The 27,299-nt window shown below is 40.9% G+C and overlaps 1 protein-coding gene across 1 annotated transcript in view; it reads left to right on the top strand.

Annotated features, from left to right (window-relative positions):
* The first annotated feature begins 1,770 nt into the window (after positions 1 to 1,770).
* The window catches only part of prex2 (phosphatidylinositol-3,4,5-trisphosphate-dependent Rac exchange factor 2), a 122,373-nt gene continuing 96,844 nt past the window's right edge, over positions 1,771 to 27,299 (top strand). The window contains exons 1-3 of the mRNA XM_053612227.1: positions 1,771 to 2,962; positions 24,872 to 24,943; positions 25,678 to 25,800. Coding sequence (XP_053468202.1) covers positions 2,837 to 2,962; positions 24,872 to 24,943; positions 25,678 to 25,800 — 321 coding nt within the window. The 5' untranslated portion in view covers positions 1,771 to 2,836. The remainder of the gene's footprint in view (positions 2,963 to 24,871; positions 24,944 to 25,677; positions 25,801 to 27,299) is intronic.

Below are 27,299 nucleotides of genomic sequence, written 5' to 3'. Positions count from 1 at the left end.
TCCTGAGCTTGGATGACTGTCATTGTCGAGTTTTTCATCTCCGTGAGCTTCCTCTGGGTTCTGCAGTTTCCTCCCACCTCCCAAAAACACGCCAGTTGGTGGATAGGCTATGGTAAATTGCCCTTAGGTGTGACCGAGAGTGTGAGCGTGTGTGAGTGTAAGTGTGTGTGTGTGTGTGTGTGTGTGTGTGTGACCACCTTACACACTTCACAGTGTTCTGGCAATAGGCTTTGTTTCCACCAGGACTCTGGTACTGAAGGTGAATGAATGAATAATATAACATAATAATACCAAAGTATAACATCATCATTTTATATATTATTTTGTTATATTACTAACATCATGGGAACAGAGCTGGAAAAAGTCCTCTAATTAGCCTGAAGGTTAAGATTAGTCACCACAAGTTAATGATCATGCATTAACATATATCTGACTTTGCTGTTATACGGAGTTATTTTAATTTGGCCCACATTAAGTAGTGCATATACTCGAGTCAGCAGGCAGCCCATGATTCAGCAGCGAGAGCTCAATTCCCCTATGTGGAGCTGTACAATTGGATTTCAATCAGACTAGTCAAATAAAAGTCCATGGGAAAAGAGTCACTGGGGCCTAATTATTTTTCAGGGTAATACGTTGTTTAACTAAGACAGCGATTCCGTTATTATAAAATGCTCTGTAGCATTCAGAGTCATAAAAGACTTATTATGTTCTATCGCATATTCTATCATGCCGAATTACTGCGAACGTTGAACATGACTGCAGTCTATTTCCTCTACTGATAGCCAGTTTCACGCTCCGTTGGTCCACAAGTGGGCATGAGATGTCCACTTCAAAGTAACTGAGAGCAATGTTTAGAAGAAATGGCATGACTGAGAAGATTAAGCTTAACGTAGCAGAACAGCTAAATGTCTGCTGTGTTGAGATGATGGGATGATGAAATAGGTTCAATTATGTATTTTGTGCAACAAAGCCTAAATGATTATGATCTTGCATATGGGAAGTCATGGGAAACATAACAAAAATGTCTTGTGAATTTCAAGACAATCTTTTAACACACAAAAATTAACCCAGGTTAATGTGCTACTACACATGAGTTGTTACAGGGATTATTTGTTTACTTTACTGACCACCTTATCCTATGATGAATCATTTCTATACTGATCAGAGTGGTCTCTTCCTGGATGACCCTGCCCCCCTCCCCATTTACAGTGCACGAAGGCTCACTGAATGGTTTGAAGATGTTAAAAATATCTGTAAATTATATACTATGGCCGTCACACTTGGCCGAGAGATTTTAAAGCAACGTGTTAGACTATCTGAATATCTATGGTGTTCATTCCTCCAGTATAAGCTGTTCTGGTGGCTCATGGTGACCCAACTCTGCCTATACTGTTGAAAACTTCATAATGACAGATTATATTGAGGAAGAGTTCACAACAGTCAGGAGAAGAGTTCAGAATGTTGGATTATTTTGAGGAAGAGTTCCTAGTGCTAGACTACACTGATGAAGAGTTCATAACTTTACATTATATTGATGAGGAATTCATAATTTAAGTTATATAGACAGAGTTCATAACGTTAGATTACGTTGAGGAACAGTTTATAATGTTAGATTACATCGAGAAAGAGTTTACAGTGCTGGATTATGTTGAGGAACAGTTCAGAGTGTTAGATTGCATCGAGGAAGAGTTTACAGTGCTGGATTATGTTGAGGAACAGTTCAGAGTGTTAGATTGCATCGAGGAAGAGTTTACAGTGCTGGATTATGTTGAGGAACAGTTCAGAGTGTTAGATTGCATTGAGGAAGAGTTTACAGTGCTGGATTATGTCGAGGAACAGTTTGATTATATTTGGGAAGAGTTTGTAACATTCCTTTATATTGAGGAAGATTTAGCAACTCTAGAATATATTAAGGAAGCGTTCAGAACGTTTGATTATATCTGGGAAGAGTTCGTAACATTAGATTACCTTCAAGAGGCGTTTTTAACGTTACTTCATATTGAGGAAGAATCCATAATACTTTATTATAGGCCTACTGAAGTATATTTTGAAGAAGTTCGATTATATTAAGAAGAGGAAGAGTTGCAATGTTAAAGAAGAAGACACAACGTTAGATCATGTGAGAATGTTGCCTTAATCTTTGTGTAGCCTAATCATATTTTATGTAAGCATAAAAAAGCACTTCCATTTGAATTGCAAATAAAACAATGACTTGCATAACTTTGAGAAACCTTCTCCCACTCCAGTCTATAGCTAGATGTCATTCACAGCCCACTGGGGAAAAGGGGGCCCAAGTGTGTGTGTGTGAGAAGGAGAGATTGAAAGAGAGAGAGAGAGAGAGAGAGAGAGAGAGAGAATGCTGAGGTGCAGTTAAAGTGTGGGAAAGTGTCGGAATGTAATGGCCCCCCATGTGATCAGCAGTGTTTCCCCTGCGCGGTGTTGGCATGAAGCCCCAGGCTTGAGCTTTTCCTCTCCTCTCAGTGCTGAAGGAGGGAGGCTGTGCGCGCGCGCGCGCGTGTGTGTGTGTGATGGTGGGCAGGCACATGGACCACAGATCATGACTGATGGCCACTAAACCACTGCTGCACACTTTAGGACACTTCAGGAGAGAATTTCAGACTTTTTCCTCTGGATTGCCGCATTTATTCACCGCTTCTTTCAACTATTGCGGCTTGAACCGGACAGCTTTCATCATGCTTTCAACTCTCGACCCACGGCAACTCGACTGAGTAAACTTTCGCAAAAGTCTTTTGTTCCAAATTTTCTTTTTTTTATTCTTCTTCTTGTTCTTTTTTTTTTTTTTTTTAACCGGAGGAGAAAAGAACACGAGACTGTAATGAGTGAAGAGAGTAAAGGCGAGAGCGCGAAGGATGTGGAGAAGCAACTGCGCCTGCGCGTTTGCGTGCTGAGGGAACTGCTGCAGACTGAGCGGGATTATGTGGAGACCCTGCACTTCCTTTCGGTACGGCAATATAAAGCCTAGCTATCTCACCTAAACATCCCAAATACACGATATAACAAATATATCACATATGCATCACAAATACATTAAGAGATTATGTTTGCATAAGCCAATAAATACCCAATACCAACACATCTGATCTAACCACCCCAATGTATGACATTACTGACAGAAACATTCAATTTCTATCTTTTTCTGTACATCTTCTATCATTTTAATCCTCATCTTTCTTTTCTTTTCTGCTTTAAACTCTTTTCTTTGCTTTTAAACTCTTATTAGGTGTCAGGTGGCTTCGTCGACTCTAAAGTTGGTTATTTTCCTATAACAGCATGTCCCAAAGAGCCTATATTCCCTGCAGAGCAATTTGAATACAGTACTTCTTATCCATTTATAGTTACATTTATCACTTATTCTTCTGTGCAGTTACTGTGTGTGTTTGTTTTTAACCATAGGATGTATACTCTTAGGCAAAAGGTCCTATGTGGTACTCTGAAGAGGTATATGGTTTGTGACATCCTAGGGGACCAAGTAGAACCCTAAAACTGAGAGTTTCACCTCTCAGAAATGGTTCATTTACTATATGGGTCTTAACCATCCAAAGAACCTGAGAAGAATCTCTTTTGTCTAAGACTATAGAGATGCGAATTTGAGAGTTTGGAGCATTCAAGTGGCTCTCTGGGATTTAAACTCAAAGCCTTATGGTCACACGCACAGAATCGTAATCACGGAGGTATCATTACCCTAGAACGGCTTTCTAATGGAAGAAACTGGAGGAATTGGCTGCCATAAGAGCGCTGCAAAACCCGGCACTGAACTGTAAATGTATTTTTTTATTCCATTGGATCTTATTCATACTTTGTCCAAATATACTCTCTGGAATGTAACCAGTCATTTAAAAACTATCCTTTCACGCGTATGATGATATGTGTTATTAAGCAGAGATGTCTGGTCGTGATATTACTGTATATGGGAGGGCTAAAATGTGTTAACAGCGAATAATCTGATGTGGATGCCATAAACGAAACCTTACGTATATTGATGTCTGACATATTTAACTTTGATATTGTTAAATATTAAATTGCCTTTTCCAATATCAAGTTGTCATGGATTTTTCATGGTAATAAATTATTGGAGCTCATTGAACTATCCACTTTTTTGCAAAGCTGCAGGCTCTCTGTTGGATGTCTTGAGCAAGCATGGCAAATACATGTAAATTCTGTATGTGCAACCTGAGTCCGTGCCAAGAACTAAACTCACCCGGCATAGGCAGTACGCCAGCACTAACACAGGTAGATTGTGGATTACAAACACCTGGACGGTCACTGCTTCCTTTACGGCATTAACTCTATTGTATAGTCCCAGGCTTAAATCCCCTCTAAGACTAGAAGAATAGCACAAGCTTAATGGTATTGTGGAATAAACAGAGAGTCAAAGGCAGGAAGGAGAGGAAATGGTCTTAAAAAAATTGCTGTATGTCTGAGACAAAAGAGTCGTTTCCGTGCCTCAGATAAGGAAATCGACTCTATAAGATCGCTCATGTAAGGTCAGGAATACACTGATTATCATAAAATCCAGCCATATACAGTATTTTGAAAAGCATCCACTCTTCAAAATGTTTTTTTCCCCACCAGTTCACATCCTAAACACTGGGAATTGTGCTGTAGAGCAGGGCTAAGGGCACTGTGCTGTGTATCATTAGGAAAGTTGTTTCCCACACCATATGTATGTACGCATTCCTCGGCTGGAGCCTCTACCACAGATGGTTTCAATGTAGGTACGGAGGGGGGATTGTTTTTGTTCAGGCGAAATGCAACAACCGCTTTTCCTAGAAATCATATGATTCCATCCAGACTTAGCCTACAGAGGGTGCCTGGCTTTATTTTAAGGAGCTGGAAATATTCATTAGCATGTCACCCTGGGGAATTAACGCATTTAGAACACTTGGATCTTCTGGAATACTTCGATTTGTTTTAGAGTAAGCTTTTGCCAATGCTGGTTTCATTTGCTTCTCTAACATTCAATTCCCAGAAGGTTTCGCATACATAGGGATGAATCTATCTGGGTTAAGGACCTTGCTCAGGGGCCAACAGTGGCTTTCAGTCCTGAGATTTAAACCCCCCCAACCTATAATCTTTACTCACTATCAGTGAACCTTAACAGCCGAGCTATACCTTCCCTATTAGCAGTTTGAGTAAGTAGCAGATAGCTATTTACAGATGTGCTGAGTGATTCTAGTGCTAATTTGTTGTTTGTTTATGTATTTTTAGTTATTTTCCTGCGAAAAGTTAGTCAACTGCTATGATGTCACAGGGCGATATTACTGGTGCATTTACACTGGCATTGAATAGAAGAAAAACCATGATATTTGGCTGTTAGCTTGTATAAAAAAAGGTTTTTCAGCAATGTTCAGTGTCACATTAATGAGAAAATCCATGTTGGAGTAGTGGAGCCGTTAGTGTGAACGTTGGACTGTTCAAGGTAGTTGTGGTTAAGCTCAGTGGTTAAGACACTGGATTTCTGATCAAAAGATCATGAGTTCAAATCTCAGCACTGCCACTGCTGGGCTCTCGAGCAAGGCCCTCAACTGTGGGTTAATTTTTTAATTGTGTAAATGAGATAATTGTAAGTAAGTCACTCTAGATAAGCGCATCTGTCAAATGCCATAACATATAAAAATGGAAATGAAATCCCACTGGCGAACATGTTGATCACGTATTTATGAAAAATATTGATATGTTTCCTTGATAGTCCTTCAAGGTAGATTTAAAGCTAAAAGAAAGTCTACTGAAAACTTCTTCCAAGACATCAAGGATCAAAGTCTCCTCTCAGGTCCCATTTGAGGTTTGGGCCTGATCCTGAGCTCACCTTGATTAGTTATGCCTTCCCACTTAACCAGGCTTTGTCTCTGATCATCACAGCACCTCAAAAGTCAGCCCGGAAGGCCTGTTGAGGTCGACCCTCAGAGATCAATGACTGACTTCAGGTTTTTTGTTGCCTGGAGGTAACAGGGAAACTGTGGCATGTTGAACAGAGGTCATTTGTGTTTTTGTTAGGTTTTGGGTGGAGGGGGTCTGTACTAGACAGTTTGGCTCCCAGTAGACAGGCATGGAGAAATTGCCAGTGTGGGCTCCGACGCGAGAGCCTGGGCTCGGTGCCTTCTCTCATAAACCATTTATCCTGATGAAGGAATTCTTCAGAGGTTAAGAATTCCAGAGAGCAATGTCAGATATGACGCCTACCTTAAATACAGATTGGTGAACCGAGATAGGGATTGCTGGTTAGACCTGGTTAGGTCTTGAAGAATCAGAATAACTCGTTAAAAAAAAAAAAAAATACGTTACACAATGTCTCACAATGCCTAAAAGATGAGCAAAGTATGTTTGGCTCTGGTTTGCAGACAGAGGAAGTGTCCTTAAGGGCTGTCTCTGCGATTTCCCTAGAATTCCTTATGTAACTGTTCATCTTGATAATGGGGGCTCTTAGATAGTTGTTTATTTTAGATAGGTGGAAGCCAAGAAACTTGACGCTTCTGTGTATAAGTGGAAATTCTCGAAAGATTTTCATTGCATTTCTAATGGAACACCTTTGTGGTGATTTGTTCTAATATTTAATTACCTAACTGATTTCATGAAGAGCAGATGTGGGGGGAAAACTAGTCTGGAGTGAGTGAAGCAAATCTCTTTAATGTGTTCGTTTCAGCAGAAAAACAGATTCGCCTACGACTGCACCATGTTCCTCTGAGCCTCGGCTCGGTTAGCTATTCCCTCTGCAACATTTTCCTCTGCAATGGCCTGTGGCTTGAAGGATTGACCACCCAATGTCATGTTTTTAAACCTTGATAATGAAACTCGTAAAAGTGAAATTGTGGCACCATAAAACTGAAACTGGCTTTATTTTCCTTTTGGGGCTTTGCACGCTTTTAATGTATACTACCCCTTTGGGTCTCTAGTGAGATATATTCCTTTCCAGAGAAAAAAAGATATATTTATCATAGAAACATATTATATTAGAGATTGTTTATTTTAATTGGATGCATCACGAGCAGTTGAGATAAATGTTATGAGATAAATGTTATGTTACAGATTGCACTCCGTATTCTTCTTTTTTTTTTTTTTTTAAGCTCGTCATAAAATGATCATAAAAGAAGATAAGAACACACTTAATGCTGTGAGGCTTTAGGGAGACTGGACCCAGATCTAAGTATTAGCCCTGTACAAGCCTCCAGGCTAAAACCCTTTGGAGCTTTTAAAGGGAAGTAATTTAGATCTTATTGATTTTTTTTCCCATAGATTAACAACATGTGCAAATAAATAAATATGACAAATAGGCCAACATCAATGCACAGCCTTCTCTGCTGTGTCCCATGTGAGAAATCTTGTAGTATTTAACCCGTGTTTGGGAGGTCACATGTTTCTCATGTGACGTATTTCATATATCGCACGGTGAATGTGTACTACACTAGTTGCTAATTTCTGATCTGCGATCAGCTAACATTACTGTAACGTGCGTGAGTGACAGGCAAGATGAACGTATATCAACTCAGCGTGTTGTTAAATAGGGCAAATCCAATAATCATTGTCAATATTCAAACAGGGGTTAATCCATGATCAGAACCGAAACACGACCAAAACAGAACAAACAATAAACAGGAAAACATGGCTTGTAACTTAATTGATACAAATATATCATTTATGAACTTTGTGAAGAAACAAAGGAACAGAAGGGCATAAATATACAAACTAATCAAGGCCTGAACACAGAACAGGTGCACACATTAGGTAACAGACCCATGTGACAGGACAGGAGTGGAGGCAGGACCAAAACCGAGACACTAGGCAGTGTAAACAAAAAGTATATGGAGTGAACGCAAAACAAATGTTCTTACATAAATTCAAACAGTTATATCATAGCTACTCCATATGGACAAAAGTTTGTGGACACCCCATCACACCCCATATGTGTTTCTTCCCCAAACTGTTGCCACAAAGTTGGAAGCACACAATTGGCTTTAATGTCTTTGTATGCTGTAGCATGAAGATTTCTCTTCACTGGAAATGAGAGGCCCAAAAATATTTCAGTATCACAGTGCGCCTGTGCACAAAGCAAAGTCCATTAAAGTGCACCTATTATGGTTTTTCAGCTATCACCTTTCATGTAGTGTGTTATAGAGCTGTTTGTGAATGTAAAAAGTCTGCAAAGTTTCCAAAATCAAAGCGCACGACAAACGGAGTTATCGACTCCCAAACGAAGGAACCGATTCTGAACAGCTGAATCGAGTCATTAGTGATTCCAGACTTACTTCCTGTACAGACCTACGTAGGTTTGTAACAAAAAACCCCGCCTCTGGTCTTCATTGGCTGCTCGTAGACCAATCACAACAGACTGGAACATCTGACCAATCAGAGTAGAGTATGCTCGCTGAAAAGAGGAGTTTAGAACGAATCCTTTAGAACGGATCATTTAAGGAATCGTTTGTGACACTGGGGGGGAAAAAGGTAATTCTGCAGTTTAAATGATGAGCACATTAAAGTGTTTTTTGTCCTTGGATGCATGTAAATATATTGCATGAGACCTTTAAAACAAAATTAGGGACGTTTCAAAACCATAATAGGTGCGCTTTAAGACATGTTGCGTTCGAGGAGACGTTTACCCATCTACAACTGGTAAAAATCCCTGAAACCCCCCCTTAACTTGAAACTTCAAATCGTCAACTTGGGGAAGTCTTCTCAACTACCAGTCCGTTCCCCGTTACAGGGTGACATTAAAATCAACATGTGACCTGTGTAAAGTGCTCCTTCTCTAATTTTCCATTAGTTGTCAGTAGTTTTGGCTTTAGATCAGTTAGTAGTACACAGTACTTGGTTAAAGCTATAAAATTGGCCATAATAATCACTGTTTTCGAAAGGGTAATCATTAACATCAGAGTTATCACTAACGTTAATCAAGCTAGAATGTTGCTGAGCTACTCGCTGTTGTACGCTGTTGTTGCTGTGCTGCAGTTTCAGTCCAAAATGTTGCACAAATGTTAGAAATTCACTAGAGTAGAACAGAACCGGTAGCCACTCAGGCCTGTAACTGTAAAAGTGCAGTTAAAGAGGCAATTTATGAGCTTTACGTGCTCTGACAGAGCAAATAGAAGACACGCTTTCATGGGAGGCATCCGTTTTATTTACACTTCGGTGGGAAATGACATTATTACAACATGCAAATGAGCAATTACATGATACCACGAATGCACCAATGGTTTGCCAAGTTTAGAGTGGAAAAACTCGTGGGGCCCTGATGTCAACTCCACTGAACACCTTTGGATGAACTGGAATGCAGATTGCATGTCAGACCTCCTCACACGACATCAATGTCCGACCTCACTAATGCACTTGTGCCTGAATGAGCACAAATCCCCACAGCCACAAGCCTTCCCAGAAGAGTGAAGGTTATTATAACAGCAAAGCGGCAACTAAATCTGGAATGGAATGTTCAAGAAGGTTTCAAATTTGAGTGTTATGGTTGGGTGTCCAGATATTTCTGGACATATAGCATATATCAAGTGACTTGTCTTGAAATGCAAGTTTTTTCTTCATAGTAGACTCGATTCTGCCACCATGTTAGCAGGATGTTGCTTTTTCCATATGGAAAAACATCCAAAAATACAGACCTCGGTGCTATATGGCCATGTTCATGTGAAAAAAAGTGTAGGCGTATAATGTAACGTGTGCTTTTTAATCCGTAAATATTTTAAAATGGGGCTTTTCTATTAATTCCAAGCTTGACAGAAGGCATGTGAGATGAGGTGAAACCCTAAACTTCCTGCCTGAAGGTTTCAATAAGTAGAGAACAGCCTAAAGCTGCCAGATATGTCTTAAAAAGGCCAAGAGGTGGAGTTATTAACTTTTACACTACGGTAATACATTAAAGATTGTATTAATGCTGAAATTCAGAGGTGCTAGGACCCTTGGAGACACTGACACACATGTTGGTCTTCTTCTTCCATTGGGGTTTGTTTACTACAGGGGCAGCCAATCGTATTGTTGTTTTTCACTCAAGCATGTGACGAGGACTGAAGCCAAATGGGGTTTGCATACTCAGAACAAGCAGTGACCCAGTCTTGCCCCTCCTCCTGGGGGTCACATCACCCCCATGCTTGACCTCTTCCTGCCAGTTAATCTTCACTCCTGCAGTTTTGGAAACAGCAGACTTGATTAAAGGGATTTTCCTTTAAAAGCGGCCTACTGTAATATGCAGTCAATCCTGTAGAATAATCTAAGAACTGAAAAAAAATTGTGTAATAATTGTAAGGTTCAGTGTGCTTACAGGCAGTTTAGTCATCTAATAATGGGAAAAGTCAAGTCACTCAATATCCCCCAGACTTCTATTAGCATGATAGCAAGGTGGTAGCAGTATTTAAAAATGGGGTATTTAAAAAGAAACTTTTATTAACTGAGTACATATGCTACATGTTAAATTGACCTTGTTATGCATTTCTTGTCAGTTGATTGGAAGCACATTTGGTAGGTTGGCTTCAAACGAGTTTTTAGTATCTGTATCTAACTATGAATATCTAAATTTTTTCTGGTATTTTTCTGGTTGCAAATTGCACATAGTGCCTTCTTTCGGTGGTCTCAAAACAGCTAATGATAACAGATTAACTGTATACATGCAACAAATACTGTAATCTGAGTATTGGGCTAAAATCCACGTTTACATTTACACACATTAATCCAGTGTTACCGGAGTTATTAGAATATGAGTCTTTATCCGGACAACATACTATAATAATATCTCAAATTGGATTTAAAGTGTTATTATATTTCAAGAATTCTAATAAAGCATGTATACGGTTAATCAGATTTCTTTCTAAAGACATCTTTATTGTATGGAAAAGTACATTCTCTGGAGAAAAAAATAGAATAACCACCTGTTTCTATATGGAAAATAAAATGAATGAATTTTGTTGTACTCAAATGCACAAAAAATGTTAAAAAAAATCATAGCTATTCTGTCAATAAACTAGTGTAACGCTTCAACCTTTTTTCTAAGTTAAATGAATAGTACATAAGCTACTAATTATTTACTATTATGAACTATTTATTTAATATATATTTTTTTAATTTACAATTTAAAAAAAAAAAAAAAAGCGATTAATAAAGAATTAATGGCCTGAGGTGTGTGCTAAAGTACAATGTTTTTTTTCCCCTAAATTCTAAATGTTATTGTACTGGGAAAATACTACACTAGGTAGTATATACTACAAAATCTCCATTAGGTTATTACCCTACGTAGTGAGTATATGTAGTGAGCAGGAATCCATTTAGAATTCGAACTAACTGTGTTGGAGTGATTGCACAAAAATAGTCATATTGTGAAAAATATTTCCGAGTATGATATCGTATTATGCTGTCTGAACAATCTCGTATCTGCCAAAGTGAGTGAATGAATACATCTGTTATTATTGTGCTTGCAAACAATTAGTAGATGCTAGCAATACAACAGCTTGAACAAGACTTGGAAAAAAAAGTGCTCAGAGACCACTTTCAAAATACTGTTCTGAAGAGTTCATGGTCATCTCTGTAATTTGTCAGAGGCAGTGGAAAGTCTGTCAGCTGTAACTGGAAAGGAGACGAGCACTGACTGCTAACACCCTCACCTTCACCACTGCTAATCAAACGCTAGCTAGTCCTTACTCTCTGCTGTTTCTCCTGTACTTGTCTGTCAGACATTTTCGCCCACAGTGTGGACAAGAAGGGATAGTTTTATGCTGGCTACGTGGAGGATTGTTTAGATTCTTGTCTCTGTAATATGCATACATTTCTTTTTCCACTGCGAAGCCTAAAGGGATTCATCTCAGTCGGAAATGCTAATTAGCAACTCCCTGCCTCTATGTTGTGCATTATTCTCAGCAAAGAGACAATCTGTTCTAGTCTAGTCGATTCTGCTGGAAAATGTTCAGAAGTTCTTGGGCTTTGATTTTAAGATTCTTGTCACATAGCAGACTGTGTGTCTTCCTCACAAGCTACAGGCACAAAGACATACAAAGCCAGCTATTGAGACCCACCGCTCTCGTTTGGCCTGGTGTAGCTTTATATGATCGCTGTCTTATTCATTTTTTGAACGTGTGACTTTTTTTCATCATCCAGGTGTTATTTTCACATGAACGAATGGAAGAAAAGTTCGAAGGGTATCTCGATTGATACACTTTGAATTATTTTGAGCTTCATGAAAATGTGATTCGTTTTAGATCTTCATTTTTCATATCAGTGGAGCCAAGAATTATACAAACGATAATAAGGACCGATCTTCCCTCTCGTAATGGCATATTTAGCATGCTTTAGCCTACAGTGTTTGGCTGTTGGGTTGGATGTCAGGTTTGTGAATGCACCGGGCTAGTGAGAGCTTTCAGCGGTCTCCAGTCGGCGAGTTCCTTTTGCTTTTGTTTCATGGCAAGCAGGATTTCCTTCCTTCCTGGCCCTCCCCTGCTTTACATTGTGCTCTGTTCTTCCTGTGCCGTCGCTCCTTTCCAGAGCTTTGGCAAAGAAGCAAAACAAGTTACTCAATGAATCAGAATCCATTTGTGAATCAAACTTTTTTATAAACACTCAAGAAGTATCATGAAGATATAATTATATTTGGTGGATTGTTTGGATCCGTGACTCCTGAAGCCAGGTCTTTTAGTGAGCTTTCACACCTATTAGTCTGTTTGCCGAGTATGAATCAGAGCAAAATCGATACTTTTGGGTCATTGTCTTTTTGGTTTCTCACTGCACATAATTAACCCTCCTATTATGTTGGGAAATAAAAACTTACATCCATTATGTTATGGGTCAAAATGACTTCCATAGCTTATATACACACAAAAACAGCAAAGAACAACTTAAAACAGTAAACCTTTAGTATGGCTTGTCTGAGACTGTGGTTCAACATCCTACCCAATACACTGTATACATGGTTCACATCATGCATTTGGGCTGATTCAGAGTTGAATCTCTTTGCCACTGCAATCGCCCAGGCACTCTTGCTTGTCCAGGTTTGCACCAGGATTTGATCACTTGTCTTTACCTGCCTACATGAAATATACTAAGGAGGAAAAGGCACCAGGGTTCCATTCAAATTGACTAAATGATGCAAATAATATATAAATGCTTCTTTTTGCTGGGGGATGAATAGGATGCCTATGTACCCTCTCATGCCAGCTGTCCTTCCTTGTGACAGGTGCTCACGTACAGGGGCATCAATGACCACTTGTGAGGGTTCCATGCTACGTGAAATGGGCATTAATACTCGCCAGGCATACTTAAAAGAATTCCAAGTTGTCCACCACCTCTGCTCTACCAAACCTCTATATTTCCATCTATGTAATTCATTAGCTGACTCACTATTTTGACAAATCACATGTTAAAATCGAGGATTTCTTGTAGCCAAAGCGTTTTCCCCATTCTGTTTACCCTTTGAACTACTACCAGGGTCCACCCGCTCATCATCGGAAGTATGACCAACTATCTGTTTCCCTTTTTTATGTAGATTTTAGGTTGCTTCTCGATGGTCTTTATCATAGCACAATGTCCAGATCAGAATAAGTGGCAGATGGCTACTTTAAACTTTCAGCAGTTTGGAGGAGGAAACTGTAGAGGTTGTGTAATACATTTTTAGTATAAGTTATTTAGTAAGGTTTAATCTTTGGTTTAACCCACTGACCAAACAATCCATGGCTCAGGATGGATTCGGGACAAATCAATTGCATAGCTCATCAAGTTCGATCTCTGGTTTTAGCAGACTCGCAGGGTGCCATCCACATGTCTCTTTCTGTAGTCTGTGCTCTTTCAGCCAGGAAGGGTCTAGAGGACAGAGTCTGGTGTGCTGGATGGGTTAGCAAAGGCTGCTGTTTCTTCCCTTATACAAAGATGGCATTGAGCCCAGAGCCCTTCGAAGGGGTCCTTTTCTGGTCAGTTCCCCTTTTCATTCCCATTCAGGCCTGCCTCTAAGGACTTACATAAAAAGTTCTTGGGGTTCTTTCACAACTTGTAGCATCTAATTTTGTGACAGGGATTGGGGATAAAGAATCAAGGACAACGATTCAAAGGAAACTCAGACATTCATAATGGTTGTTCCAGCAAAAGTGAGTAATTCATAGTTTCTGCAGTTCTAATCAGTAGCACAATAATGACAGTGACAGTGTTCTGGTAAAGACTGATTAAGACTTGGAACTGAAAGTCCAGCTTAGTCAGCGTGATCAACATCCAGGCCCTAGCCAATCATGGGATTGCATAATCAGCTCTGGAGTAAATATACAGTGCCATACTGATGCATATTCAATGGGCTTTGCTGACCGTTGTACTGAATTCTATTATTCGGTGCATTTGTTGATCATTAACGGTGTTTTAAAGAGCTGGTGTAGTGAAAGTGTATTTTGCTCCCTCGCTGAATCCTCGCTTATCCATGTGTCTTTCCACTACAAAGGCTTCGGTAAAAGAAACTAGGTTGAGACAGAATTGAAATGCAGGGCATCGTACAGACCCAGATTAACTTCCTTTGTTCAAACACTCAGCAGCTAAGAAGCCAGTGGACTATGTACAGTATAAGCTTCTCAAGAGAAAGAAATCCTCAGATTTGTAGTCTTGTATTCTTGTAGGCTGTATTTTCTTTGTGGTCCTTAATGCACGTTCCCTTTTATTTTGACACAGACGTGACTCATATCCGATTCTAGTTTTGACATAATTTCCTCTGCCAAAATGTGCTCGGCTGACAACAGCAACTTTTTACCAGTAGCATCACCATGGTGGAACATGGTTTCCTGGTGGACTAGTGGCTAGCATGCGACGCCCTCATCACCGCTGCTCGGGTTTGATTCCTGGTCAGGGAACCGACCCCGGCCATTGGAGGGTTGCACGAGTCAATACACTCTCTGTGCCAGTCCCAAGGCCGGAAAATGGGGAGGGTTGCATCAGGAAGGGCATCCAGCATAAAACTTGTGCCAGAATCAGATGTGTGATCCGCGGTGTCGACCCTGAAACGGGAGCAACTGAAAGAGAAATAATAAAAATCACCATGGCACCACTGCACCACATAAGAGATCATTTTCGTAGAGTTTCTTCTAAATATGTTCCCAATAAAAGGATGTCATACAGCTATCATTTGACAGCTACCGAACAGGGAGGCGCATTTGAAGACATTTGAAGGAAAGTACTGTCAGCCCTCTTCCACATACATGAGCTCAAAGATGCTGATGATTAGCTAGTGTTGCTGTGATTGACAGGGGAGAGATTGAATGCCATCCCTCCCACCCAGAGCGCATGGACAATTTTGCTCTGTTGGTTCCTGATAATAGGGGAATACTTTTCTGTCATGCCACTGGGGGAGCCCCCTGAATATGGAAACATGTCACGTTTTGTGAGACCATTTGCATACGCAACTGTCCCTTCACGATCCAACATTTCGCCAGGCTGAATAAACATGTCGCACTGGCATTGAGATGGCTTCTGACATGGGCCGTCTTTCACGCTCTGGTGCATTTATTAAATGAATGAATGAATCTTTATTGATCAAATATGCATATGCACAGTGAAATTCTTTTGTTCGTATACCCCAGCATGTCAGGAAGTTGGGGTCAGAGTGCAGGGTCAGCCATGATGCAGTGCCCCTGGAGCAGAGAGGGTTAAGGGCCTTGCTCAAGGGCCCAACAGTGACAGCTTGGCAGTGCTGGGGGTTTAACCCCCGACCTTCCAATCATTAACCCAGAGCCTTAACCACCAAGCCACCACTGCCCCCAGTGCCCCCAGGAAGGGGAGAATTTATTCAGCCTATCATGGCAGACTTTATGTGTCGGATTTAGAGCTTCATTTGAATGTGGCCTATATTTACATGTATGCAACAATCACAATCATCAAAGCTGAAAAAAATCACATTGTAAACGCAGTTACAGTATAGAGTCCTGTGGTGGGATTTAGGACCACTTGGTTCACCAAAGCATGCAAACAGTAGTCTTTTCAACATCTGCAAATGACTCTAGCATATCCAAGGACAGATTGAACATTATCAGAGCTGAATTTAGTCTATCTTTTCTGCGGACGTTTCCTAGAACTGAAGCTACATTGTGCAGACTCTGAGATGAATCCTGGTGCTGTCATGAGCTGCGCTAAAAGACAGCATTGTCTCTGTGTATCTTTTATGTTAAAAAAAAGTCTCTCTAGCCTGATATAGTCACTGCTGGTGGTGGTCTGTGTGCGCAGACAGTGCAGTAGTATTCCTGTGTTGTTGATGCAGTGCAGAAATAGGGCTGACAAATGAAGTTTTTTCCTCCACAGGAAGAAAATCAACACCCATTTCCTGTCTACTGCCGGCGCGTGAGGACATCTCAGAACTGCATATCCATAAAAATTGGCACAACCAACTTTCGAATCTTTAAATCTTTCGAATCGTTGTATGAGTTCCTGTAACTGTTGGGCCATAAATTTCTTTTCAAAACAACAGTCCCACAGACTGCACTGATTTTCTGTCCCTGCCTCAACCCACATGGGGACTTTCTGTTTAAAGACAGGAATGTGAGCGGTCACCTGCTGTTAGCCTTTCATGAAGGAGTTGCAAGCATGTGGCGTTCATCCTGTTTTGTCTGGGAGTTACAGATGACCTTTGTTTTGCGGTTGATAGCCATTTTGGCGTGTTTACCCTACTTGGGAAAGAGCGAGAGCCAACATTCACATGTCTTTACTCCACGGATCACAACCGTGCTCATAGCAGTTGTCAGGAAACCTATGTTTTTTTCTTGACCTGCACCATTTTCATTACTAGGACCTGAGAAGCCCCAGAGCTTGGTTCTCCTCAAGAGCTCATTTGGATTCCTCCAACTTTCGCATTAAGAATGCGAATGAGCTTCTGCCTGGTTGTTGTTCTGCTTTCACACTCCACTGGTTCATTAAACCCTGCAGACGTAGCCTATTCACATTATCAGCCAGCGCACTTCCATTTGATAAGGGTGAAATTGTTATCTCCCCAGACTATTCAAACACCAAAAACATCTTTTTCCCTTAAACGCATTTACCACCAAGCATAACAAAGTCATTTCGACATGAAACACTTGCTGAGCCTTGGAGAAAGTTTGCGATCTGACACCAAATTGAAGCCTGGACTAATTAAAACAACAAAGAATCAGTGAATCATCTTCAAACAAAAGCAGCCTGTTTCTAATGATCATATTCACAATGACGAGTCTTTTTTCATCGGCGCAGAATGTACTGCAGTCCCTGTTTATATATCCTGTTATAAACTCATATAACACGTTACGAAACAGTTCCTGTAAAAAAACGTGTTAAAAAAAAAAGATTCTTGCCATGGAAATGGGTCAAAAAACATCATATAAATGTGCTTTTTAGGATTAAATCCTTTTAAGGCAGTCCAAGTAGGACAACTGTCACTGCAGAGGTTTTTGTTGTAAAGAGGAATCTTCAATTTTTGTGTATATTAATGATATGTAGTGGGGTGTGTGTCGTGGTTAAAACGTCACCCTTATTAACAACGTGGCCAATGGGCTCCCTCCCTACCACAGTATATAAGTGGTTGTTTATGCCTCGCAGAATGCGTCATGGTCGAAAACCCGCCCCTTCCTTTCGTTGCTATGGACTACAGAGGTATGTGTTTTTAGCTTTGTTGCTTTAGCTGTTTGATGCTAGCGTTGTCCATTTACCATGCGTTTTATTTGTTTAGTGTGACATTGGGCTACCGAGACTGTGTGCAGGTGTGATGTGCGGTGTGCCGTCAAGGCTCCCAACTGTGTAGCATGGTAATTTAACGTAGCTCCGGTCGGCGCGCCAGCTGTTGCCGTCACAACAAAAGACGCTGTCATGATTTTCGTATGTGCCATCGTGAGTACCATGTCATCGGATCACGGGTCCTCGATTTTGCATGCGTTAAGGCGGGCTGAGTGAGATGTGGTCATTTCAGTATAGCGCCTCCCCCTCACTCACGGAGCTACGTTGCTGCTTTGTTGCTTTGATTTGTTTTTATTGTTTAATTATGTTTTGTTTTGTTATTTTGCTTTGTGTTGGTTACTGTCACTGAGATCAGCTTTCTTTAATTAAACTGTGTTGTAACAGTCTTTATCAGTTATGCTGATACTGCTATGTGGTAGTAGTGGCTTTGGTCAGCTTTGGTAAACTTGCTACCTGAACATGAGTCTGATTAGTGGGGTGCTTTTCCCTTTTGTATAGCTGGTGCTGTCGTACTAGCCTGCCCTTCATACAGGAAGCCTCAGCCCTCCTATGATTATTGTTAACTTGTGACTTTTATTTGACCAATGCCTGACTGCGTTGGATGTTTCTTTTAAAATAATTCTTGGCCAGTCTTTTTAACTTCAAAATAAAATGTATTTTTATATGGAAACCCATGCCTCTTGTCTGTTCTAAGTGGAACGTACTTGTGTGTCTTTATTTGGGTTATTTCCCCGTTTTCTCGGGGTGGCATAGTTGGTACGAAACGAGCGAGCCACATTGCTACAAGTGGCGTAGTTGTAGAGCGAAACAAGCCACATTGCTACACGTGGCGTAGTTGGCAGGATCACTATAGTATATAAATAAAACCAGCCACATTGCTACACGTGGCGTAGTTTTTATTTTCCCCGTTTTCTCGGGGTGGCGTAGTTGGTACGGTACGAAACGAATGAGCCACATTGCTACAGATACATAATCCCAATTAATGCTATTTCAGTTCCTACAAAATATGAAAAAGTTCAAGGGGGTGAATAATAATGCAAGCCACTGTACTAACATCCCAGGTATAAAACTTATATTGGCCTGAAATGCTGAAAAAGATCAGCATCGGGTATTAGAACATTCTCAGGGCTTTGATTTCCGTATTTTGAAAAATTGCATGCTCAAAATCCTGGAGGGACTGAAACATAGGAAAAATTATCCTTATGTACATAAAATAGACATGGATGTGTTGGTATTTATTATATAATATATTATCTCTTGTGATGAACTCACCTTTGTCAGCTTTGGCAGATGTTGTTGTGTCAGGAAGGGAACACTACGTGTTTTTTTGGGTGCACTCCATTCAGTATCTCTTTTGTTTTCTTAGAGAGAGACCCAGATAACAAGTGCAGGAGCAAGAGATCATCCGGTTATTATGATGTTATGACCTTGGAATGGAAGAGATGTTAGTGTTAAAGGGATGTGTTGCATAACATGCCTCCATTTTTCTTATAGGGTTCAGCGTAGACAATTATTGAGTAACACACAAGCATTATACTGTATATATTTAAATGGTCTTTTTTGTTTTGCTAATTACTAGGGTTAGATTAAGTGGAATGTCTGTCATACAGGTCCATTTGCTGTTACAGAAAATTACTCAGTACCTTATAACCAATCAGATTTGAGAATTCAACAATGCTGTATAAAATAATTTATATAGAGCAGCCCCATCCATCCATCCATTTTCTATACCGCTTATCCTACACAGGGTCACTGAGGAGCCTGAAGCCTATCCCAGGGAACTCAGGGCACAAGGTTGTGGACAACCTGGACGGGGTGCCAACCCATCGCAGGGCACAATCGCATACACATTCACACACTCACTCACACATTATGGACAATTTGGAAATGCCAATCAGCCTACAACATGTGTCTTTGGACTTGGGGGCGGGGCGGGGGGGGGGGGGGGGGGGGGGTTAGGGAAACAGAGTACCCTGAGGAAACCCCCTAAGCGTGGGGAGAACATGCAAACGAGACAACAGTACTAACGACTACGCCACTGTGCCCCCCTAGAGCAACCCAAGTGAACTCAACTGAAACTCTTAGTTTATATCCATGCCATAGAAATGGCAGGTAATAAAAATAAATAAAAAATGTACAGGCAGGCTTGTACGATTCATCCTAACCACTTGCTAAACACTTTTCCTAAATTCTGAAGGCACTTTGAAGACTTTCTCCTTTAATGGAATTTCTTGTGCTCATCACAACTGCAGGTGCACGAACATGTGACGATTAAAGGAAGCTAGGTTTTACGTGACGACCGTTTTTCCAGGCATGGTGAAAATATGTTGAGATTTGTCTGTGATCTGCGAAAATCTTCTGAGTGTTGGGGCAGTCAATCATCTGGCCTGTGTCTGATAAATCCTGGATTTCCTGCTCCAAACCTCCACACAGCACCGGCCAAGCGAAGCATTTCTGTGTGTGTGTGTGTGAAGACTGAACTATTTGTAAAGTTTGCCAGGAATACTCACGAGGTACTGTTTCGCTTTACTCAAGGCCTCTTCGAAAAAGCACACGTTGGTTTTTTCCCCCTTTCTGCTCTGGTTTTGGTCCGTACCTACCATTCTAACCAGAGTCCTCTTCAAGAACTTTTAATCGTTTCGAAACAACGGTGTCCCAATTCCTTGATTGTATATAAAACTGAGAGCTTCTAAAGACCTCAGTGTCTAATGAAGTCCATTGTCATATGTATAGCAGCCTGGTGATTTCCAGCAAGCTGTCGAAAGTCATCCTTTCCTGTCCCACATTCCAAAACTGTCCTGGCAAGTTGATTGCTACGACGCCTGTTTCTGATTGTGCTCGTCTCAGACAAGTGGAGCTTCTCGAACAAAGCGCATCCGGTCATGAAAATCAGCTCTGAACTGTCCATATTTGAACACAAAGCTATTTGGGAGCATGTGTTTCTTATCATGTTCATGGTCCCTCTTTGGCGCTCCACGAACAGACAGACAGGAAACTGGTGCGCAGTTCCACCACAATCTCCAGAGTATAGCTCTAGTCTCAATACTGATTATATTGTGGTCCCTTACAAGCACTGTACAGCTGCATCCATCAGTGCAATGGTGCTTTCAGTTTAATACACTGAGAGGAGCTTTTGGACCGTTAGTAGTTGGCAATAAACCTTAACTGTAAAAGTATGGCGTGTTATGGCGTGTTCATATACTTTATTCTCTTCAACTTGGGTTTTGCTAAATTAGTGCAACTGAGATATACATCGACTGAACGTCAAGCCAGCTCTTGAGGAAGGCATAACCCAAACAATGGTGTGAAGTTTGTTTTCCAGGGGGTTTCTTGGTAGTTATGTAACATAGTGGCAAAAGTGTCAATGCCATGAACCCTATCCATGCCTTTACCTCTGAAAACCCTTGGCTCCTGGTTAATTGTCTGTTCTGCAAAGAGAACTGGAGGTGTAGTAAAAGAAACATAGCTATTTTTATACTGTGTTGTGTTCTGGCCCAGGAGCTACAATTTCGATTTGTGGTTAGTGTGCCTTATAATCCTCGGTTCTTTAAAAGAGTTCTTTGGACCCATACTATGGTCCAGGAACTAAAATCTGCTGTGATTGCTTCATCAATGTGCCAAAAGGATCTGGGTTTCTGCCAAAAGATTTCTGCCTATGGTGTACCACTAGTGGGAGGGGCACAGTGGCTTAGTGGTTAGCATGTTTGCCATGCACCTCCAGGGTTGGGGGCTTGATTCCAACCACCACCCTGTGTGTGTGGAGTTTGCATGTTCCCCCTGTGCCTCGGGGGCTCCTCCAGTCCAACAACATGTGTTGTAGGCTGATTGGCATTTCCAAATTGTCCGTAGTGTGTGAATGTGTGTGTGATCGTGCCCAGTGGTGGGTTGGCACCCCATCCAGAGTGCCCTGTCCCTCGAGTCCTCTGGGATAGTCTCCAGGCTCCCTGCGACCCTGTGTAGGATAAGCGGTGCAAAAAATGGATGCATGGTGTACCACTATGCCCTTGCGTAAGACATTTAAGCCCTATTAACCTTACTGACCCACATTTTATGGTGAAAAACCAACCAATAAAGTAGACATTACTTTCGATACAAAAATTTTGCAAGTGACCTGAATGCGCAGTAGAATTCTGATGAGATGAGTCGCTATAAAAAGCTGTATTCATTTATCCCAATTTGTCCAAAGTTAGAAAGCTGTTTCTTTTTCTTCTCCTGTCTATGCGTGTAGGAATTAGACTTGCTAATCAAGATCCCACTTTGCCACATAGCACAGTTTCCAAAGGGCAATCAACACTAAACATTTACCACAGTGACTCTTATTATTTAGTCAAGTCATTGCCTTGGCTATTCTGTTATCATTACTTTTGCACAGATTGCCTTCGGAAACAATTTCAGTTTAATTGTTGAAATATGTGAGCCACTTGTAATCAGTGGATTCCATGCTCTGTAATTAGCGTGCTAGTTGAGAGACTTTGCCTGTTAATTTGGCCGTGTACGTGTACTGGAATCAGCTGTGGGTACGTCATCCCTCGAAGATCGGAGAAGGTGTTTACGACCTAGCCGTAATCAGCAGATCTTGGTCTGACATGCTAACAGGAAATGCCTTGTTTTCTTTAGTGTCATTAGAGTGGTTTGTAGGGCGGTGAAGCAGGGAAACATTCCTAAGATTTTTTGATATCTCAAGATGTTCCAGATCGACAGAGCTCGACTAGCATATGATTAATGGCCAGCTTTATGACATTACATATTCATCAGATAAAAGTAAAGATTTTTTCCCCAGAGATTGTAGGTTTTAAAATATTTTTAGCTAAAACTCTGTGCTAAAGGAAGCGTGACATATTCCAGCCCTGCTGCAGGGTGTCTCAGTTCATTAGATCCGTCACTGGTGATAAGAATACAGTTCTGTCTCTTTGATAGTTTTTTTTTTTCTGGTAAAATTGGGAGACTGCTTTAAACTGACAATGTGCTGTATTCATACCCAGTGAATGCCTGGATACTGAATATGGTTAACCTCCTGGGAAAGTAGGCGTTCTGTATGATGGGAACCCTTTTCATCAGGGACTGAATCGCATCTTGTGATGTGTAGTTCTCAGAAAATTATCTAACATTTTTTTTTTGCCCATCATGTACTGTACATTTCTTTTTCAGCCTTAGATCCTCCCATGCTAGGTAGTACGTCGGACAGTAAGTTCTCTTCAGCATTTCCGGTCTCCGGCCAGGGTATCAGCATCATCCCACGTGATGTTCAATGTCCGAACGTCTTGGATGAACGTTCTTCGTTACGTGTTTCGTAGATGGGGAGCTTGTACATGTCACTCCTTTGTAGCACCTCTTTGTTGGTGATATGATCATAATATCGGATCTTAAGGATTCGGCGTAAGCACCTCGGCTGGAAGACATCAAGCTTCTTGTTGATGCTTGTTGATGCCTTCCCGGTCTCACTGGCGTAGGTTGCTGTCGATAACACCATGGACGTAAACATGCGGCATTTGATCTTCAGGCAGATGCCAGATATTGTTCATCCTCCGTCTGCCTTCGCATCTCCATTCCAGGAGATCACGCTACTTAAGTAGGTGAACTTCTCCACCTCTTCTAGCCGCTGTGGTCCGACTATGATCCCCCTTGTTCTTCCAGTGGTGTTCACATGCATGATCTTTGACATTTCGGTGTTTATCCTGAAGCCAACTCTGCTTGCTTCTCTTTCCAAGTCAGTCATCGCAGTTCGCAGCTTCTTCTCGTCTTCCTCAAGCAGATCCCAAATTTAAAAACAGAAATCAGTGCTTTTTGCTCCTCTAATCTGTAGATGTTCAACGTGTAGCATTTAAATGCATCATAGTTTTGATACCTTTGGCTCTCCTCTCCTCTGAAAGCAATACAAAAGAAATTCATATATTAAGAAAAATAAGTCTAGCCATTCAATTAGGACAAAAGAAATGGCACCCTATAAAAGGAGGAAGAGTTCGTGCGGGGGCGCACGGTGGCTTAGTGGTTAGCACGTTCACCTCACACCACCAGGGTCGGGGGTTCGATTCCCACCTGTGTGTACGGTGTTTGCATGCAGGGGTTTCCTCCGGGTACTCTGGTTTCCTCCCCCAGTCCAAAGACATGCATGGTAGGCGGATTGGCATGTCCAAAGTGTCCGTAGTGTATGAATGGGTGTGTGAGTGTGTATGTGATTGTTCCCTGCGATGGATCGGCACCCTGTCCATGTGCCCAATGCTCCCTGGGATAGACTCCAAGTTTCCCCGTGACCCTGAAGAGGATAAAGCAGTATAGAAGATGGATGGATGGATGGAGTTAGTGCGGCAAGCTGCAGTGGCTGAGCTGCATTACTGGAAGATTTAGCGGGTTCTGCATTTAGGAAGCGATCGTTTCCTGTTTAGTCATCATTTTGTTGTTGCTGTTTTTTTTTCTCTGAGCCTTACCTTTCATGGAGTTTCGTGGGCGTCACTAGATGCAAATCACCTGTGCCCTGAGCGTGAACTAAACCGTCATTAAGTCGTGAAGTAGGAATGTTATTCTTAGTACATTGCAGTGTAACCTTCTTAGAACCTGTTAAACATTTACTAAACAGTCTAATAATGTTCTCTGTTAGTTGGGTTGCTACCACTTACAGTCAGCAAAATTCAAAAACCAAAAGCAGCACTGTTGTTGTTTTTTTAAAATCGTCTGTGAGATATCTAAACCTAAAAAGGACACACTTAGTTGACCCTGGCTGTAATAAAACAGACGGCTTGGTGTTTTGCTAGCTGTGCAGTTGTGAAAGTGTGGTGCTGATAAAATAAGAAAAGATAACGCTTTCCTCATGCAACAATCCGTCTTGTCAGCATTCAGAGAATTTGCTAGATGATTTATTTGGTTTGCTGACTTCCTGAACTTTGTGAGTTTGTTTTGAATGACTCAGAACCTCCTAGTCCTTTCATTATTCCATAATTCAGTGCTGTGGGACATATATATATTTTTGTATTCATAAAACGTCTCAAACATTGAGCAAATATGGTCCTCCTGTGCCTGTTTGCCCTTGTAATGCTCTCGCTGTTGCTTCGTTCGCGATTCATTCATTCATTTCCCGACCCAATGAGTTTTGTAGAAGGTGTACCGATATTGGAATTTGAATCTTATTCATTATTCATATTATTTGAATCGTTTCAGCTTGGCCCTTTCTCTTATCTCTACACAACTAACTACTTCTGCTTTCTTCTGTTTACAACAGGGATTCCTCCATCGCCTCAACCAGTATGCTGTGGCTAAAGTTGATAAGAACATCACAGAGGAGATGGTTAAGGTGAGTTTGCTAATTCAACTTTGATTTTAACATATATATATATATATATATATATATATATATATATATATATATATATATATATATTTGAAAGAGGTCTTTCACGACCTCAAATGACTTCAGAATGGTGCTTTCAGTGCAATCCAATAAAACACTGCAAACTGCAATTAAATCCAGTCCAATTTTTGGCCGAAAATAGTCAAATAGTGCATGAAGGTGGAAAGACGAAATGACACAGGAAGCAGCTGGAGTTTATTTTAGCCGGGGGAGGCTGAAGAGTTGAAGAATTTGTCGCAAGGCCACGGCTTAGAGTGCTTGTGACGCACAGCGCTTGCTTACTTTGGGGCATAAACATGGAATCCGTGTGTCTTGCTTGTTTTGGCTCATGTATGAGCATCGGTGTTGGAGGATGTGGTGTGTGTGAAGCTGTGGGTCACACTGAGGTTACAGTTATCGACTATCAAATGTAGAACACATCAGATACTCTGTCTAGACTGATCTCTGAGTTTTAGGTTCATGCTTCTTCTACTCCATGTTTGACATTTGACTTATTATCTTGTGCAGAAACCATATATTGCATAATATAGTACTGAATAATCGACAAAATTTTTTAAAAAAGTTCATAGCATGATCCCCTTCCAACACAGACTCATTCACACACATACGTGCTGTTTTGTATCATTACATCTTAGCTATATATACATACTCAATGCTTCCACGTGCGCTCCCACCAGGTGTTGTTCTCCAACCTGGAGGAGATCCGGTGTGTGCACAGGGACTTCCTGGCCATGGTGGAGGAGATGCTGCAGCCAGACCCCCACCCGCATCACGAAGTGGGACGCTGCTTCCTTCACTTTGTGAGTCTCTGAGATCACACACATGCTGACCTTTTTCTTTTTTATCTCCATTTCTCTCCTTCCCATTCCAACATCAACCAGCTTCTTTAGCAGATCCTCTTCTTACTATTTAAATGTGTTTATGTAAATAAACTAAATATGAGACTAGCTATAGAATTTTCACAGATTTGCTTAGATGTTTTGTTTTATTTAACCTCTCTGGTCTGGTTATTGATTACTGGGGGCCAAGCACTGAAGGTGCTTATTCTTCTTCTACCTCTTCTTCTTCTGGCTAGGGTGTCTGTGGCAGCCCATAGAACCATCTGGTATAAAGTTGTGAAATTTGGCACACTGATTGGGGAGGGTCTAAAGAACATATTGACCAAAGCACCACCATTGGGTGAAATTTGGAAGTACGTTCATGGTCATAACTTTTGAACTGTGTGAAAGATGTAAAAGCCAGGCATCTCTGGATTCCCTGGGTCAAGACGAGTTTAACACACCCTGCAATGTAATTTCTGCCTAATTAGATTAGAATTTGTAGGAGGAGCAAATTTTTTTTTCACATACTAGCTAGTGTTCTCTTACTAGACTAGCTTTCATATGCTAGTTAGCATTCACTTGCTAGTTTGCTCAGATGTAAAGACTGTTCAGGCGGTAAAGCCTAGTTTTACCATCACCATCAACAAGTACTGCTAAAGATTAGCCCCGCCCCTTCACACTGAAATCCATATAGACATGGCAAAATCAGCAATTATTCATACTTTGTACTTCATCTTGTGGCAACGTTCAGGGATGTTTCCCCCCAGTAATTTACTTCTTTTATAATAATTTTCTCATAGCACGAACAGTACGCATCGCACACTTTTGCACAGTGAGTTCTGCTCCTGCTTTATCATTGAATCATAGCGTGACTGAAAAAATCCGATTGAAAAGCTACGTTTTATAGCAAAGTGTGTAGAGAGGCTGAAATTGTGAGTGCAGCTATGATTATGGTTCTGTCCCGTCCCTTTGTGAGAACTTGTTTTTCTTATCCTCATCTCTTTGTAGTCGCTCCTGGGAGGTTATCTCACTGTATATATATAAAAAAAGCATTCCTTGTGTATGTATTATATCCCACGGGTCCTTCGGACAAAGAAAAAGAATTTTTCAGGATCCTACAGAGAGCCACATTGAACGCGTGAGAAAACTAGATGACAAAAATATACACAGGGTTTAAAACTCACATCATAACATTTCAGTTTTCTGTGACATTGTAGGTGACAAGGGTTTCAGAAAAGAGTATCATTATGTAGTTTTTTTTTTTTTTTTTTGATAAGTATAACATGCTCGTTTTGGCCACCTCTAAGACATGATGTGTTGGCCAAACATCTGGACAATCCCTCACTGTGGATTGTACAGTACAATCTCTAATCTACTATCCTATACTTAGACAGGTGGTTCAGTGCACTAATTCTCGCTATTAGACCTCCCGTGAACCATAATAACACCCTGAACCCAAAAGCTAAATAGACATTTCC

This window comes from Ictalurus furcatus, chromosome 23 (genome assembly GCF_023375685.1).
Source record: "Ictalurus furcatus strain D&B chromosome 23, Billie_1.0, whole genome shotgun sequence".
Taxonomy (NCBI): Eukaryota; Metazoa; Chordata; class Actinopteri; order Siluriformes; family Ictaluridae; genus Ictalurus; species Ictalurus furcatus.
This window is presented reverse-complemented; position numbering and strand designations above follow the sequence as displayed.